Here is a 19,475-nt window from a genome sequence, read left to right on the forward strand (position 1 = left end):
GTTTCTCTGTATCTGCTCTGGGGAGTATTTCAGACTTCAGTTGCAGTAATAGGAAATGTGCTGGGAGCTTGAACTTGCTGCCCTGGTGGAGTTGATTCACAGAAATCAGGCCTGTTGTGTTGTTGCTCAACTAGTGAGACATCTGCTGCCTGCATTTTTTTTTCTGCTTCTTTTCCTCTGCAGTCCCACATATGGTTCCTCAAAGATTATCTTAGTCAGAAACTCATTCACATTCTCACCATAAATTACTCTCAATGAGTCACTCTCGGCTCATATGCTCATCGACACACGCAGATGCCATTAGCTTTAACACATCCTGTGCATTTATGGCGGCTGTGGAGCTTTAAATTAAACTTTTTGTTTCTTTGGTTTGATGTGAGATAAATACAAATCATCAGCATACTCTAAAGAGAGCTGTGTTGTTAATATTTCTAGTTTAGGAAAGCTGAAACATGAAAAGGTACTGCTTTGACAAAAATAAAGTCACCTTAAAGCACCTGTGAGGAACTTTTGATGTGGATTTTGGTGCCACCTGTGGACAAAGCTGTATCTCTTTGCTGAGCTTTGCAGATTCTTACAGTAAATGCAGAATAATAGGTTTCTAATCAGGCTGCCGCTTGGGCAAAACTCATAATTTTGATATCATCTGAACTGTCGCGTTATAAAAACTCACCCCTTGTACAGTGTGTGCGGATAGAGAAATTAGCTCTTCAGACTGAAGCCGTTTTTTGAACCAGGCTGTAAACATGTTTATTAATGCTGCAAAGATCGTCTTTTTTTAACTAGTGTGTATGTGGTTTCCCATGTTTCTGCAGCCAGCCTCAAGCGGACGCTAAACAAACTGCAGCTTATAACCCTTCTGCATGGGCTTCATATTTTGAGGTTGCTGCTTTGTTTTGTTTTTTTTAAAGTTATATTTTTGGGGCTTCTTGCCTTTTATTATATAGGATAGCTGAAGAGAGACAGGAAATGTGGGGAGTAGAGAGTGGGGGAAGACATGCAGGAAATGGTCGACCGGCCGGGAATCGGACCGGCGACCCCTGCGACGAGGACTGTAGCCTCTGTATGTGGGGCGCTTAGACCGCTAGGCCACCAGCGCCCCGAGGTTGCTGCTTTGTGACGTAGTATCCACTGTTGAACTGAGCCCTACTTGAAACAGATGAGTGAGCGCTGCTCCAGGGGAATTACTGGATCACAAATGAAGGTGTTTACGTAGCAGATGTGACCGACACATGTAAAGGAACGTTGATGAACACTAACTGCCAGTTACACCAGAATAACTTCAAAGTTGGCAGCTATTCCCAGAGGCCTTTATCTAAAGTGTTGCCAGTCCATGGCAGGTGATGATTGCTGATGAGTTCTGAGATTGCTCAACTTATCCTGTGCAGTATCAGGTAGAGATTTATAATGAAAAATGAAATCCTGCCTCCTTTGAATGGTCAAACATATCACTCATTGTGAATATTTGTTATTGAAAATGAAATGAAAGGCTGTTTTTGCAGAATTGCCTCATTGGATCGCCACGAGGTGCCAGCAGTTTCACGCATTAATACAAAATAGGAAGACACTGAAACTGAAAAACTGAAAATCATTTTTATTTTAATAAGATAAGAGTGATAATTGACAGTATTGTGACAGTGTGGGTCGCTTGAAGTTGAATCTAAATCCCACCTCAGCTTTATGGCTCCTGTATAATTTGTTGAAGCTCATTTTGTTGCCGTCTGGTCCACCTTTTTATAATTTTAGTTCACTCTCAACACCCTGATAGTGTCACTTTCTGTAGCAGCAAGCAACTACTATAGTAATTATTTGTACTTAACCAGAAGAGAGTCACATATTGAAACAGGATTATGTAGCAGGGAAAGATTTTTCACTAAAGTAACAAAAGGAGAGTGATTTGCACTTATCGAAGGGAGTAGGGACACAACTTGAAAGAAAATGTCTTTCTTACTTCTGCATGTGTTAATCCAAAAATGTTTGCTGGCAAGTTCAATCCAGCTTCTTAAAAAAACAGAGATGTCAATGGTTGAAAAAGAGAGTAGGCGTTTGTGGCGTCCTGTTTTCTTTCGTCTCTGCTGAGTTGCAAGTTAACCAATGATGTAACCAAACAAAGAAAACACTGCTGACTATGGACAATGAGCCTTTAAAAAACAAACACAAAACCAAAGACTAATTTGTCAACAGGATTAATACTTGCAGTAAAAATCATCGATGAGGATATCATTTGGATGTCTGTGAGAGTTAAGATTCAAAAACACACCTGCAGTGACTACAACGAGCCAGAGACGTTACAGATGGCTAATTTAAGCTCCATGTAGTGTTGGGTTGGTTAGACGTTGTGATCTTAAGAAAAATGAAGTTTTAACAGCTGTCATGGAGTAGTGGATGATGAGTGGGTGTTCAAAGTTCATTTTGTTCTTGGACTTGGTTTGGCCAATCTAAATCAAACAGACAAAATAAACCCTCGTAAAGAAGAAGATGTACTGTAATCAAAAGAAGATGTTTTGTCGACACGTTTTTAAGAGCAGAGAATACAATTTGAGAATCATTTTTGCAACTTTAATGAATCATTTTGAGACCTGAGAAGTTCGATTGAATATTATGAGTCAGTAACCACTCAACAAGATTTTTTTAACTTTGGGTTTCCGGCACAAGAATAGTTGTTCATCTCTGCTCATAGTCTATGCTGCAGGTTTGAGTTTACTCCTTTATTTCAGTCATTTCACTTTTTTCTATTCATCTCAGAGTTACACGAAAACCAAAGAGTTTAACGCTGAACCTGGAGACATGCTTCTAAAGATCCTGGACTAAATTTCAGCTGTGGCAGCAAGTTAGCGGCAAGTTCATGTCTAGTCGGTTCCTCAGTCCGTGAGTCAGATATCACTGAATGAGTCACATCCTTCTCATCTCTGCTTCTCAGTGTGTTTTATTGATAATATGAGACAATGTGGTGTGAAAACAAAGACTGTTTGGTGCTAAAGGGTTTGTTCATGTCACAGGCAGGCTCAGGAAATTGGTCAAGTGTGTGTGTGTGTGTGTTTTAGTTTTAATCTATTAATTTGATGTGTGCGCGCCCCTGTCTGTTTCTCTGTGTGTAGGATTAACATAGACATTCCTCAGGCTCACACACTGTCACATAGACTCAAACTCATCCGGTGCACAAAGCCCTGGAATCCGTCCTCCCTGCTCTTCATCCCTCCCTCTCTCCCACCCAGCGCCTTGTCTTTCACCGTCTCGTCTGTTTCCTCTCGCAGCTCCTGCTCTCTCACGCCACTCACCCCCTGGACCTTTCTTTCTTTTCTTTTTTTTTTCTTCGTCTGTGTTGCTCTCTTGCATATGTTTGTCCTATAGGGTTTTGATGTTGATCCAACTGTAGCTCGTTAAATTCCACTTTGTGGCGTTTATTTGGGACAAAGTTGGAGTCATACAAAGAGCTGGGTGATAATATTTACGAGCTCTCCATAAACGACATTGTGGTAGAGGGCTGCGTGATACAACAGAAATATCCTGTGCTTATAGAGGACACTTAATACCTACGAAGCTTTCTGCATTGTATATGCTACTTCATGCATCCCATCTGCCTATGAACTAGGGATTGGAATTTACAGTAATCCTTATACTCGATTTCTCAAATTACCTAATGAACGACAACTCGAGTACTCACAATTGTTATTTTTTAACCGTAAACAAAAAAATAATTTAATAAATAAAAATCCATTTTGGTTATAAGCAGGCTAATCTTCTCCGCTCTGGTTTCGTCACAACGACGTGTGCTAACAGGGCTAGAAAAAGATGTGATGCGAGACTGCCTGTTATCCGTCTCCGCTGTTTTCTCCATTCGCTTTAAGCGTATGTGGTTAAGCATTGAAGTAGTATTTCTATAGTACAATGTTACAATGTTACAATGTCATTTAGCAGATGCTTTTATCCAAAGCGACCAGAACAACACAAGCAAAGATCTAGACAAGAGGAAACAAGATCAGTAAGAGTAACAAAGTGCTTCAAGTCAATTTGGGTGCAGGTACTGCCAAGCAGTGTAAAGGCAATGCACAAAAGTAAATCAGGATTATTTTTTTTGTGTGTGTGTGTGTAACATAAGGAACATCTACAAGGAAGCAACCAAACAATTTATGACCTTCCCTTATCATCATCAACAATTAACATCACCACAATAATGACCAAAGTACCAAGTGCTGGGTCACTCAGGAGCTGAACGCAGATTCCCAGAGTAGAGCAGGACAGTGCGAGTCAACTGTAGCTGGAAGACATGATCTGCCACTCGGGACAACAGTGGAGAAAAGTCTAGCTAAGTGCATAGTGCTTCCTAAAGAGCTGGGTCTTTAGCTGTCTTAGTATGCAAGTTTAACGCCATATATCTTGCACTGCACATTAACTTCATCGTAAAACAGTTGTTTTTGCTGAAGCCGTGGCCGGAGAAGTCGTATGTTTATATCCCGTTAAATATTTTCCTACCTAGTATATTCAGTTAGGCGAAAAAACAAAAAGCACATGGTCACACATGTAACACTGTATGAGTTCAAGTTATGTTGCTGGGTGCGCGAGTAACAAAATGCTACTCGAATAATGGGGTCAATGGCGAGTACTCGAGTATTCATTTCATACCCATCCCTCACTCATCCAAAGTCGTCATCATTGCAATTCAACTTCCGAATACCATAAAAGAATTGTGTTGAGGTACTGAGTTGTAGCACAGCCAAATAAACCCTTAATGTTCTTCTATCATCACACACTTTTCACAGAATAGTTGATCTACATTTACGTGTATAGCTGTAAAAACACTCAAGCTTTTCTGGATATGAGTGTCTGACATATTTGTTCCACTTGTTTCCATCCCCTGACATCCCAGCTTCATTTTAAATTGACCTCTGACCCAGCATGCCACGGGCCTCTGCACATGGCTAACCAATCATCCATCCATCCATGTGTGTGTGTGTGTATGGGTGTTGGTATCTTGTGGCTCCAAGGCCCTGTGCACCTCTATTAGTGATGTATGACTAGTAGTGCATGTGTCCATCAACATGCACACACAGCCCTTATTCTGTCTGTCCAGTTGGGTGTCAGACTTACATGCTTGTACACCTGGTCAAAGTATCTCCATGTGTTGTTTCATTAGATCTTAAAAGTGTGAGTCACTGATGATTCTGTTACAGAGAATGTCACAAACCTAACACGGGAGGAAATGCTGCGTGCTCAGCTCCAGAAATCACCAGGAAGTCCCTCATATCTCATTCTACATTCCTCGAATGCACAAGTCTGTCCTGGAGGGGTCGACCTTGGCACTTGGCCATGAGACCTCGACATAACTGCACGAACACAAATGTGTCTCATACTGACACTGACCTGCTTTCCTTGCTTTGGACCATATGGGTCCCATTTATTGGTGTGAAGATGGAGATAATGTGAGATAACATTGTGTATTTCAATACAACAGTATCCATTATGCATGTGTGCACGCCTGTTGTAAATTGTTAAGAGTCTGAGTTTTTTCCTCTTATGTAGTGTCATCGAATGGTTCAATTAGATTTGTTTCCTGCCACTTCTGAAATCTGTTAACTATTAGCCATTGGTTGCTAAAAGCTCAAGGAGTGTTCCGTACTGGTCCCATTGGACCGCAGTGCAGCTTTTTATACTTCGGAGCACAATGTGTTGATTCAGAGGCTCAGACAGTGGGTGGGTGTCTCCTTGGATCCGACTTCGGCTGGTTTTCCTCGTATTTGTGTGGAAGAACATTTTCTGTTCATGTTGGTAAATATGTCTCATCAATAGAAGACTTGTCTTGTGGTGTCCCTCAGGGTTCTAATCCAGGCCCCCTGTTGTTCTCTCTTTATCTGCTCCCCCTGGAGTATCTTGTACGAAAATTTTAAGATATTTCGTACTGCTTCTATGCAGACTGCATTCAAGACATTCAGCTGTACTTTTAAACCCCCAAAATGTCGTCCGTCCTTTTGATTGTATCAAAAACTGGACGGCAGATAATTACCCTCAGCTAAATACTGACAAAACTCAAGCTCATACTTCTGCTCCTGATCATGCTTTTCTAGAGGTGAAGAGAATACTCTGCTATTAAACTTGCTATGCACAATTAGGTGTCCCAATGGGTCAGGCCCTGAGTCTGGACCAGAATGTAAACAGTCTGCTTCTATCCTCTTTTTATCACTTTAGAAATATAGCCAAACTCAGACCTTTTGTGTCCAGGCCTGTGCCAGAGATGATTATTGAACCACCTACAAGTGGTCCGGAAGAAGGTCTCATGTCACTCCCATCCTCATGTCTTTGCACTGGCTTTTGGGTCTTTTAGCCCCCAGAACTACTTTCACCGGAACTAAAAGGTCCCTGGGCCCCCATTGTTGTCTGCGTTTCAACCGCGGGCTGAAGTCCTGGGTAGATTGTGCTAGTCAGGCCAGTGACGGATGGTAAAAAAGTTTATATTAAATAATATTTTGAAATCTTAATAAAAACTAAACTAGTTTGCATTCCCAGGAACTCCCTCTGTGTTTCAACAACTGTAACTCCACACAGGCTGTTACGTTCAACCGGAAGTCCCAGGACCTTTGAAAAGTACTACCCCCCAAGCAGGGGCTTTTCAGGGGGAGGTTAACTACCCCTGAACTAAATTTAGACCCTGGTTCCTCTGGTCGAAACGCACATAGTTCCGGGGTAAAGTTCCTGCGGTCAAAAAACGCCTTAAATGAGTGTGCTTTTGAAGTTGTTGCTCCTAAAATTTGGGACAGTTGTCTTTAATTGAGAACTGTGGACATTTTTAAAAAGCAGTTGAAGACCCATATGTTATTACTTACCTTTGTTTACTCTGTCCATACTGTCCAAATATTGTTTAATGTTTAACTGTGAAGCACTTTGTGACCTCTGCTCTTGACAGGTGCTATATAAATACACTTACAAACAGAATAAAGAATAGTTGTTACAACAGCCCGAGCTTGTTGACATCAAACCCAAGTTTTGTTTATTTCGAGAGCACCAGCAACAAGCCCGGTGTGTGTTGTTCAGTGTTCTGTTAAACTATTCAAACTTTAGCAATATCAAGCTGTCAGACATTTCTGGCATCAGAGGCCCAACATGAACTCCTTCAGTGAAATAGTTTCACCTTTTTGTTTCAGTTTCTTGTTTCTGTCTCCAGTTTTTCTCGTGTGTGTGTCAGACTTCACCAGAAAAGCTCATCTGACTCACAGTCACCGTTTCTTCATTGTGTCTTCCAGGCCTCCAGTCCCAAGCTGACGACTCACTGCTCAGATATCCAAGAAGTCCGTCGTTGCAACCGTCTGGAGATGCCTGACAACTTAAACACATTCGTTTTAAAGGTACGTGCCAGTTTGAACTAATTAAAGACCATTAAAAAGGATACAGCGGTAGTTAGCGGACTCTGCCCACTGGATTGTTTACATCCACGTTTCTTAGATCTTCAACCTCGATTCAACACGAAGAGGAAACAGGACAATCATTGTGTCATATCACTTCATAACAAAACTCCTTGAATACCTCGAATTAGACCTCCTTGGTTTAGATTTGGAGGAAAATCCTCCTAAACTTTTTCTCCTTGGTTTCAAACAATCAAACCGCATGTAGAGTTTGAGTACGGCTGTGATAATGTGATCATTTCCTCTTCTCATACAGCAGGCTCTGGTTACAGCTGATACTAGGAGTTTTACTACCAAGTTTTCATGTGTAAAAATTGTCTCACATTAATGAGATATTTTAATGTTCATACACTCACCCCATGTACCAGCTTTTTACCAAGATACACAAACACGTCTTTTTGACAATCTACCATGATCACGACATGACCATGAAGGCATTTCATTGATACTTCAGAATACTTCAGTGTTTTATGAAATTTTATGTCCACATTGTGTTTCGTTGTCATCATTATCATAATTTTTTTACACCATTGCAAACTGGCGTGACAAATCTGATATATTACAACCTTTATTTACAGCAGAAACCATAAGAATCAATAATAACAACAAACGATAATCTGAACAGTTTTACAGATCACTGCTGGAGAGTTTGCTAACTTCATACTTCACATTTTAGCCACCTGATTGGATAAATAGAGTCCCTCCCAAGTGGCAGCCTCCGGTCTCAAACTATGAAGCTCATGCGAAGTGCTATAAACTGCAATTCATCGAGAATCCGCCTGAGGCTGGCTGCAGAAACACCGGAAACCACATAGACACCAATTCAAAAAAGGAGATCTTTGCAGCATTAATAAACATGTTTACAGCCTGGTTCAGAAGATGCTAAGACCAAGCGGCAACCTCCGGTCTAAAAATATGAGTCCAATGCGGAAGTGTTAGAAGCTGCAGTTCATCGAGGATCCGCTTGAGGCTGGCTCCGGAAGTACCGGAAGTCACATACACATGAATGGGGAAAAGACGATCTTTGCAGCATTAATAAACATGTTTACAGCCTGGTACAAAAGATGAGTGTAGTCTGAATAGCTAATTTCTCAATGTCCTCTCACTGTGAGGGGGGTGAATTTTTTTCTAATTCGGTAATTTAGAAGATATTGAGATTACTAGTCTTCCAATGAGAGGCACAGCTGCCTGTGGGAACACCGCAGCTGTTGGCTAGGAGGCTCAAAGCCCGCCTCTGTACGTCATACTGGCTCGACAGAAGCAATATGGCTGCCGCAGCCGATTGGTCTCAAAACAGCTCTTCAGAAACAGATGGGTGACGTCACGGATCCTACGTCCATATTTTTTTACAGTCTATGGTTAAGACTACGAGTTTTTGCCCAAATAAGGACATGACTGACTTGACTCCCGGTCAGGAACACATAGCTGTTGGCTAGGAGGCTCAAACTCTGCCCCTTTACGTCACACTCTGCCTGGTTGAGTTCTGCATTTCCAATATGGCTGCTGCTGTCGATTGGCTTCAAAACAGCGCTCAGGAACAGATGGGTGACATCATGGATACTACGTCCATATTTTATACAGTCTATGATCCCTCCTGTCTTTTATTTCACTTCATTAAACCAGCTTTACCAAAGTCTCTGTTAAACGAGCATCTCAGGTCTATTAGGGAAAACAGTCTTGTAGCATGTCAGACAACCTTGTTTGAAAGTCATACTTGTTCAAGAGAGTCACATCCGTCAGGACTTTAGACTCCTCACTTTAAAGTAGATGCTGTTTTAGCTTGAGTAGCTCAATGCTATACTATGTAAGGCCGGCCACATAGTCTGTCTATTTGCACCAAGCTCACCGCAGCTCTGACTGAAACTTCTTCTCATGGAAATAAAGTTAGCTGGAAATGATTTTTTTTTTTATTATTGATGGTGGTAATTTTATTATATAAGGATATTATTATTATTATTATTGTTGTTAGTAGCGTTGAGACTTTTATTACCATTGTTATTAGTATTATTTGTAATTGGTTGATTATGTATTCTTTTCTGTGTTTGGGAGAGGGGGTGACAGTACATATCTTTGTCTGAAAATCGGCTTTGTACACACACTGAGCCTTGAATTTTGTTCTCTTTTGTTCTGAAAATGCTAAAATAATAACACACATGCAAAAAAAAATCAAGTTAGCATAAAACACTTGAGTTGAACGTGTTCTAAGTCATGAGAATGAGCTAAAGCACTCTGGACTCAAATGGGGTATAAGCAATATTTACCTCTGAAGCAGCTGTCAGAGTGTAAAATAATGTGCAAATCATGCGTTAGTCTAATGTTGTGCAGTTCAGCTTCTGTGTAATGTAATGTGTAAAGTAGATTCAACATCCTCTTTGTCTCTGCAGGTTAATCGAGGTAGTCTGATATTTGAGACAGACAACGACCAGCAGGTCAGCTCTTGGACTACAGAGCTAAAAGAGTGCATCAGTAACAGGTGAGCAACATGAGGACAGGTGACTGTTCGAATATTCTATCTTAACATTCGAATCATCTTCCCCCCCTTTTCTCACTTTGGAACAAAATCAAAGAACGTTTGTTTTTTTTAAGGATGAATCAAACTGAAGTGTGAGATTAAAACTCTTTTACAATATTTTTTCAATTCACTCCAACTAAGGAAGGATCCCCCCCCAACACACAGACACAACACACAACACACAGATTATGTAACAGAAGCCTTCATCATCCTCATCATCTTTCTATTCATGCTGCATTTCTCTGAGATTCTGAGTGGAAAATTTTTTCTCACTTGGACTTTGGCTTTTTTGTGTGTGTTTGTGGGCGTGCTGGATGTTTACTCGTGCTGAGCTATGTGTTTGCACATGCAAACATACCTGCTCGAGGGCTCTACAGAGCGGAGCAGGTTTGAGTCTTGTTATATTTGGAATATTCCTGGAAATAATCATTCATCAAGCTCGTTTCGTCGACTTAATATTTACACAGAACCTTTTAGAGGTAACACATCTGGTGTAGGGAGGGTTCTGTTTGGACTTGAAGGTTGTGCAATAAATGTAGTTTTAAAACGGAGCTGGACTATCCTCAGAAGTCAATTTCTTTCTTTTGAGGTCAATTTAACTTCAAGTTGGAGAGCTAGTATTTAAGATTACTGCAGAATACTTTAATTGTGTAACTATTCCGCTCTATCTCCCTTAGTTTCCTTTCTCATCTATAATTTTCAGCTTAATTGAAGTAAAAAAGCAACCTTTAACTCATTACTTTCTAAAAATGATCCTGAAGAATGGCAATTAAGGACGGAGAGGATAGAAAAAGAAAAGACTTGAGACCAATCTCTATAAGAAGTTATATTTTAAACTTCATAAAGAGGAATATTTTCTCTGTATGTAACACAGTTTGATAAACATTGATTTTTAAAAGTGTGAAAAAGCTTATATTATTTCAGCTCTGTGTTTCAGAGTATAAATATCTATTGAGTGTGTTGTTTTTGCACGTGTGCAAGTGTGTGTCACTGTGAGAGGAAGTATGGGGGAGGTCTTTGAGACTTGGGGGAATCTCAGGACCTTTCTCATTTCTGCAGATGTCTGGAATGCTCTCATGGACACACTCACTCACACAGACACACTCACACAGACACACACTCAGTCTGCAATCCAGTGAACACTCACCCAGGGAGGAAGTGAGGTCTGAATTTCCTCTTAAATCCAGTCTTTATTCAGAGAAACCACAGGCTTGTCTGCCACATCAACAAGGTTCTGCTCCAATGAAAATTAAGTTTTATCCCTCGCAACATGTCCATGCGGTGTTTGTCTTATGCTGTAAGACAAGAAAATAAGCAGTCATGGCAGAGTCTAATTTTGCTGTGGGACGTCAGCAGTTAGAAAAACAGCTTGGGAACGGAGTGGTTTCATGAATCAGGTTTCAGAGGAACTGATCCTGTCAGTGTGATGCTGAGGAGAAGTCAGGTGCAGCTGAATTATATTGTTCTGAGGAAGTTTCTCCTTCATGTCTGGCATTTGGGACAGAGGTTCATCTAACATTATCAGCTGTACGATGATGCAGTGTGGCCATGGCCTCATGGAAGCAACACATAAAATACATGATTATACTGATCATTCATATTTGTAGATTTGACTCGTGCTCTGGAGGGATGGGTGGAGATTAGGGCGAACTCCCCACTCCTGAAGGCGAAAATGTGAAGTTAAATCAGAAACATTTAGAGGCATGAAAGTCCACATATGGGATTTTGAAGACGAGTTAATCTACACCAGGAGAGGAACTTTGATTCTACTCATAACATGCAGGCATTCCTTTACGTGAACGTGGTCATATTTTGCTGAGTGTGTTCATGAATGAACGTTCCTACTTTAATGCTGCAATGTCTTATCAGCCTTCATGTCCACAGACACCCATATACAGTTGTGCTCATAAGTTTACATACCCTGGCAGAATTTGTGATTTTTTTTTTTGGCCATTTTTCCAGAGAATAAGAATGTTAAGAGAAAAACTTTTTTTTCACTCATGGTGAAACCATTTATTGTCAAACAATTGTGTTTACTCTTTTTATATCATAATGACAACAGAAACTACCCAAGAAATCATCAATTCTGCCAGGGTATGTAAACTGATGAGCACAACTGTAACTGTACACATATATATATGATAATCACACTCTCCTGACTAACACGGGACTTCCACCAGATCCGTATCCGGTCCGTCTCCGGTCCGTCTCTGATCCGCTGCGGTCCAGCTCAGTGCTCTCTTGTCCGTCAACACCCACCGGTTGCGTTTTTGAAACGCAGCACGGAGCAGAACAGCCGGACAGCTGGAATCATGTGACCGAGGTTTTCCTGCGGTAATCACTGAATCAAGGATTCTCCTCCTCCTTTCCTCATCCATGTTGTCTTTATCAGCCTCTGAAAACCTCTGACTTGATGACTCCAGGCCTGGCTCCGCTCAAAATGACATTTATTTTTGTCATAGTTAAGTTAAAAACGATCTGGTGACAGAGTGTTTTACTCTGAAAATTAAACGGGTATTTATTTTGTTTTGGTGCCTGACTTCCTGGCAAAAATAGCAAGAGCGCAAGAGATTGGATCCAGTGGAAGTTAACACATTGACTAGAATAGAAACCTATCAGATCCTGTGCCATGACGGAGCGGAGACGGAGCGGACATGGATCTGGGGGAATTTGGCCTTTACTGGAACACTGCAGTTAAAGACAGTGACGTTAAATGTCATAACAAACACATGTTCCCATTAAATTATAAATGAAGTGTGTGCTGTTTATCTCTGTTTTGGTGATTCATTACGATGAGACAGAAAAACAGAGATCAGTGAGATCATGTAGAACGAGTTAAATCACTCCTCCCTTTAAATTTATCGTGTGAAGTGGACCCGAGTAAACACGGGTAAACAAATGGTGTTATTTTGTATCGTGTAAGCTGAACACTCACAAATTATAGACTCTTGTTTCTCCTTAATGAATAAATTCATGTTCATGTGTGATAGGTTCAGTGTTTTTATTATTTTAATGAGTTGTTATCTCATCCTGGAAAGATTACTCATTGGTTGAAACACTCAAACTTTGCAAAATGACTTTTTTTTTCTTGAGTAAAATATCTTTGAAAAAAAAAATTAAGAACACACACACACACACACACACACACACACTCACACTCAAACACACACACACACACACACACACACACACACACATACACACACATTGAAGAGAAGAGACCTGTCTTCCTGTTATTCAGCGAGCTGCAAGCTCAAGTCAGCATTTTAGCAGGATCTACTCTGGCTTCCCTCTTTAACCTTCCCCTTCTGATCTATGCACGAACACACTCTCACTGTCTAGCTCGCCGTGTTTTTATTGTGTGTACATGTGTGTACATGTGTGTGATTGTGCGCAGTGAAACAGAAGAACAGTAAGTCTTAGTTCAGATGTGAACTGGTGAACTGGACTCACTTCCTGTCTGTGCTCAGTGTCTTTGTGTTCCTGCAGCCTGCTGTTTCCTCCACATTCACTCAGCCCACCACCCCCCCCCCCCCCCCCCCCCCACACACACACACACACACACACACACACACACACACACACACACACACACACACACACACACACACACACACACACACACACACACAAAGATTTCACCCTCTTTTCTTCTCTATCCATCTATGCTGCTCTCCCTCCTGCTGCTGTAAAAAAGTGAGATATGTAGGATTTAAACATCATTAAATCATCCACATGTTCATTTTTCAGACACTGCTCTAAGTCCTGTTTTGAAATGTGAGTCCTGTGGCCTTTATGCTGAGGTTTCCAGCATGTTAATTTTTTTTCCACACAATAAAAAGAGCAAGCTGATCTCTCAGCACAGGCAGTTCTGAACTTTGTAGTTCGACATACAAACAGGAAAAAATGACATGAAATCATCGTGCAATGTGACCTATTTTCCTCTTCAGGTGGTCAGTAATGAGAATAACATTCATGTGCTGTGAATTTGTTCTCTTCTTTCAGATCGGGCAGTGTGGAACTGGAGCCCCTCCCCTCCCCAGCTGAAAGCTCTGCTTCAACCAATCACAGAGCGGGCATAGAGTCAGGAGGTCAAAGTGAGTGGTGGGCTGTGGGGATGTGGTGTTGTTGCATCTGTGTAAAATAACCTAAATGAGAAGTTTTCTAAGTGCAGATGTGTTTTCATTTTTCTGAACGCTTCCTTACATTGTAAGGTTGATAGTCCTGGGTTTTATCAGCACTTTGATCCAACTGTTTTTTAAAGCAAAGACGACCTTAACCTTGTATGGTCTAAGATTTAGTCTTCTTGAACTGTCTCTTTACTTTTGTTTAAAATCTTTGACAATCTTTATGTTGCAGAAAATTTATACCGCTCTGTTCCTCCGTTCATCCCCTCCTCAGCCCCGGTCAACTTCCCCATGCCGGAGCAGGTTGTCCAGAAGACGGATCACTTCCTTTTCTCGTACCCTTGGTTCCACGGGTCAATCTCCAGAGTGAAGGCAGCCTACCTGGTCCAGAGCTCCGGACCTGAGGGACACGGTGTGTTTCTGGTCCGACAGAGTGAGACACGTAGAGGAGACTACGTCCTCACGTTTAACTACCAGGGGAAAGCAAAGGTATGTGTTAAAAGCCTTTTTAACTGAGGAATTCAAAAGAGCCAAAGGTGGTTAGACAGATGAATGAAATAATTTGAAAAGCTGCTTTGTTGAAATTTCTCTTGCATACATCAAACCTGAACAATTTCCTGACCTAATGTCGGAAATATTCCTGCAGGATCAAAACGTTTATTTAATCAATTAGTCTGCGTTTTCTATCTTCAAAAATGTATTGGGAAAAGTAACAACTAAGAAATTGATGCTCACACTGTGGCTCTGGCAAAAATATGAAATACAGTTTTGCACTTTTTCATATGTGGATTATTTAACCCTGATATATCAGTGTATGTTTAATGTGGGGATTTCTACCGTGCCTTCAAACTTGTGTGTTTTCTATAGTAATGTGTAACAAGTGAATATACTAATCTAAACCAAACAACAGAGATACAAACCTTTTATGAGAAAGCATGTTACAAACACACTCCTGATCACAAAGACTATCATGAACCTTTATAGAAAGCATCCCTCAAACACTTTGAAAATCTCACCTCAGGGGATTGTTTTTTTTTTCCTCTGTCACTGTGCCTCTGCAGCACCTGCGCCTCTCTCTAACAGAATGGGGTCAGTGCAGGGTTCAACACCTGCGCTTCCCTTCTGTCACGGACATGCTCAGTCACTTCCGCCTTTCCCCAATCCCGCTCGAGTGTGGATCCGACCGGGCCGTCACGCTGTCCAGCTTCGTCGTAGCGGGCTCCAGCCCTCCGTCACAGGGTGAGACTCCACCTCCCACCTGTCTGTCACATCTCTGCGTCAAACAGAAACATGATTGATGTTTGTGTTCATGGCAGTGACTGGGAGGATTGGATTTTTTACATCAGTTGTTTTTGACAACCTGGGTAATTTTTTTGGGTCATGGTAACAAAGCACTTACTGAAGTACGGACTGAGATCTGAGGACAGGACATCTTTATTTAAACAAATCCATGAGAGAGAGAGAGGGAGAGAGAGAGAGAGAGAGAGAGAGAGAGCAGTTCCAGCCACAGAGACAGACTGAGTCTAGATGAGCCTCTTTATTTACTGTAGAGCAGGAGTGATGCAGACATATAAAGGAAGTGGAAGTTTTTTCATACTTACCAAAACTTTCATTTCCTCTTTTGATTTCCTCAGGTCAGCTGTCAGGCGCTCTCCTCGTCCCGTTCTCCCTCCACAGGTGGAGCTCTGAGCCCAGCCTGGCTCATTGCAGCTTGGCTCGCAGCTCCGCCCCCGGCACCACCTCCACCTCTGGCCCCAGCTCTGTCTCCCACACGAGGAGCCACACATCCACTCGCACCAACCCCGCTCCCGACCCTCCTCCCTCAGCCCTGGCTCCTCTTCGTCGAAGTGAATCTGTGGGCAGGAGACCCCTGCTACGCCACCACCCCAACCCCCAACTCCCTCACCGGGACTCGGACTATGAGCTGGAACCCGACCGAGGGCGCAAGCGGGCAATAGACAACCAGTACATGTTGCTCTGACTGACAGTCACACTCCTCCATCAACTCTTACTGACAGCTGTCACACATGATCACGCACACATCCGTACACACTTTGATACCCGCACTCAGCTTCATATGGACATGTGAGACTCTCAGAGAGAACAGGATGCTAACACAATCACAGCAGACTTGTGAACTTGAGCAGAAAAAGTCTTGGTCTGATTGATGTGCATGTGTATTTCAAAACACACATACACACACTCACTTTGAGAGTGTGTTGCCAGTGTCAGACTCTCACAACCTCCCCCATGTGTCCACAGTGAATGTATTTTGGGAGTTTTCTAACTGTGTTGAACGTGATGATGATGATGATGATTCTAGTTTTATGATCTTGAGGTTCTGGGAGAGGGAGGAGGAGCTGCACGTGTAGCTGTCCTCCAAAGAAAATATTTTTAAATGCTCCTTTTCCTCTGAACTCACAGAGGCATGCTTGATTTAACATGTTTGGCACTTAACCTTTACTAATGGTAAGTAACAGCCTGTGAAATTTGTTAAATCAAGTGCTCAATTAAAATATTTATAAGACATTTAGTCCTCACACACAAGCCTCTGTGTGGAGCGCACTCCCACCTTTTTGTACAAACACAAATGAAAAGCACTCTATTTTAGAGTGTGGCACACTCTATTAGATATTCCTCCTATTGCAATGATTATATATTGAAGTGCACGGCGCTTTCAGTGCACTTTGGAAACAATGTGTATTTTTTCTATACACAGATTCTTTTGTAGAAAAATAAGAAATGTAAAAAGTTGGGTGGAGTCCGTTGGAAAGCTGTTGATAGAAACTGATCTTCTTTCGCCTCTCCTCCTTCAAACCTTTGCTGAAGCAAATTCTGAAAACAATAGAAAAAAATCTTTAACAGCCTTTATCAGCTAAAAGCTCCAGGAACCTGTTGCTGCGTGTGCCTGTACGCGTCTTTAATGGTGTCTGTGAGATGATGAGAGTGTGAACCATCAGTACCATCATGCTGATGGGACCACACTGAACCCAGAAGTGTGTGAGTGAATTTAAGTCCCAATACTCGTGTGTTTGTTTGATTTCAAACAGCAAAGACATGATGCCATCAAAATAAGAAATAAGGTTTACATGGAAGTAGTTCCTGCCCCTAAATCAACTGATAGACTATGACTTGCTGAACCATCCTGCAGTCCTGAACGATTAGTTGGAAAATGGCCAGATGGATAGATACAAGGTCACTTAATTTAAATACACTGCTCAAAAAAATAAAGGGAACACTTAAACAACCCATCCTAGATCTCGATTAATGAAATATTCCAGTTGAAAATCTTTATTCATTACAAAGTGGAATGTGTTGAGAACCAAATAACATAAAAATGATCAATGGAAATCAAAATCATTAACCCATGGAGGTCTGGATTCAGAATCATACTCAAATTCAAAAAGTGGAAAATCAGATCACAGGCTGATCCAACTTCTATGGAAGTTCCTCAAGACAATTCAAAATGAGGCTCAGTAGTGTGTGTGGCCTTTTACACTCCATACAATGTCTCAGCATGCTCCTGATGAGATGATGGTTGTTCTCCTGAGGGATCTCCTCCCAGACCTGGACCAGGGCATCAGTCAACTCCTGGACAGTCTATGGTGCTACGTGGCGTCGGTGAATGGTACCAGACATGATGTCCCAGAGGTGCTCTATTGGATTCAGGTCTGGGGAACGAGCAGGCCAGTCCATAACATCAATGCCTTCATCATGCAGGAACTGCTGACACACTCCAGCCACATGAGGTCGGGCATTGTCATGCATCAGAAGGAACCCAGGACCCACTGCACCAGCATATGGTCTTACAATGGGTCTGAGGATCTCATCCCGGTACTTAATGGCCGTCAGGGTACCTCTGGCTAGCACATGGAAGTCTGTGTGGCCATCCAAGGATATGCCTCCCCAAACCATCACTGACCCACCGCCAAACCGGTCATGCTGGAGGATGTTGCAGGCAGTAGAACGTTCTCCACGGCATCTCCAGACTCTGTCACGTCTGTCACATGTGCTCAGTGTCAACCCGCTCTCATCCGTGAAGAGCACATGGCGCCAATGGTGAATCTGCCAATTCTGTTGTTCTCTGGCAAATGCCAATCGGCATGCACGGTGTTTGGCTGTGAGTACAGGCCCCACTTGTGGATGTCTGGCCCTCCTACCACCCTCATGGAGTCTGTTTCTCACAGTTTGAGCAGATACATGCACATTAGTGGCCTGCTGGAGGTCATTTTGTAGGGCTCTGGCAGTGCTCCTCCTGTTCCTCCTAGCACAAACGAGCAGATAGCGGTCCTGCTGCTGGGTTGTTGTCCTCCTACTGCCCCCTCCATGTCTCCTGGTGTACTGGCCTGTCTCCTGGTAACCCCTCCATGCTCTTAACACTGTGCTGGGAGACACAGCAAACCTTCTTGCCGCAGCACGCATTGATGTGCCACCCTGGATGAGCTGCACTACTGAGCAACTTCTGTGGGTTGCAGACACCGCCGCATGCTACCTCTAGTGGTAAGGGCACTGTTAAAATGCAAAAGTGACCAAAAATCTGGCAGAAAAGATGAGGACAGGGAAATGGTCTGTGGCCCCCACCTGCAGAAGCATTCCTTTATAGGGGTTGTCTTGCTAATTGCCTCTCATTTCCACCTGTTGTCTGTTCCATTTGCACAACAGCAGGTGAAATTGATTCACAATCAGTGTTGCTTCCTAACTGGACAGGTTGATATCCCAGAAGTGTGAAGGATTTGGAGTTACATTGTAATTTTTAAGTGTTCCCTTTATTTTTTTGAGCAGTGTATTTAAAGTCACAAAGGAATTGAGCCACTAAGTTTTGGTTCACAGGATGCTTATCTTTTAATGGAAGACCCATAAGACAGTGCAAACCAGTGCATTCAAAGTGTTATAGTACTGATCATATCACAGTAAATACACCCCTTTATTCAATTGTAGCATGGACGTATTTAAAAAAATTGTCACCCTTGAGTGAGTTTTTTTTTTTTTTTTTTTTTTTACTCATGAAGCAGAACATCAATAGTTAACATAAAGGTGTCACTCCACAAACAGACTGAAACAAGCAGGAGTTGAACCTGAGTCTGGTTTTCTACACAACACAGGGTTTGTCCTTTCAGTTGTGTGGGCTTGCATATGAAGATCCAAATAACTGAGGTTTTGAAGCCTTTCTTTCTGTTGTGGTTTGATAAATCATCATTTGATCTTTAAAGGGCTCTTAAAAGTAGACAAAGGCATGCCTGACACACACACACACACACACACACACACACACACACACACACACACACGTGCCTTTCTAGAAATGACCTTATTTTCTTACATCATCAGGAAAATCTTGAACTATGGAAGTTCATGTTGTTTCTATCTCTGCTTTTTCAACTTTCATACAGAAGCATCATTTATCCTCTCTTTACTGTTCGTTCAACTTCAGCCGTTAGAAAA

General features: G+C 42.0%; 1 protein-coding gene across 5 annotated transcripts in view; it reads left to right on the plus strand.

Moving 5' to 3' along the window:
- sh2b3 (SH2B adaptor protein 3) overlaps positions 1–16,575 on the plus strand; it is a 63,757-nt gene extending 47,182 nt beyond the window's left edge. For 3 of the 5 annotated variants that reach the window (XM_034692946.1, XM_034692944.1, XM_034692945.1), the window contains exons 3-8: positions 7,236–7,337; positions 9,779–9,867; positions 13,912–14,003; positions 14,266–14,522; positions 15,095–15,272; positions 15,668–16,575. In XM_034692946.1, the coding sequence (XP_034548837.1) occupies positions 7,236–7,337; positions 9,779–9,867; positions 13,912–14,003; positions 14,266–14,522; positions 15,095–15,272; positions 15,668–16,014 (1,065 nt within the window). In that variant the 3' untranslated portion in view covers positions 16,015–16,575. The remainder of the gene's footprint in view (positions 1–7,235; positions 7,338–9,778; positions 9,868–13,911; positions 14,004–14,265; positions 14,523–15,094; positions 15,273–15,667) is intronic. The other 2 variants (XM_034692948.1, XM_034692949.1) reach the window with 2 other exon arrangements.
- Positions 16,576–19,475: the final 2,900 nt, after the last annotated feature.

This window comes from Notolabrus celidotus, chromosome 9 (assembly GCF_009762535.1).
Source record: "Notolabrus celidotus isolate fNotCel1 chromosome 9, fNotCel1.pri, whole genome shotgun sequence".
Classification (NCBI taxonomy): domain Eukaryota; kingdom Metazoa; phylum Chordata; class Actinopteri; order Labriformes; family Labridae; genus Notolabrus; species Notolabrus celidotus.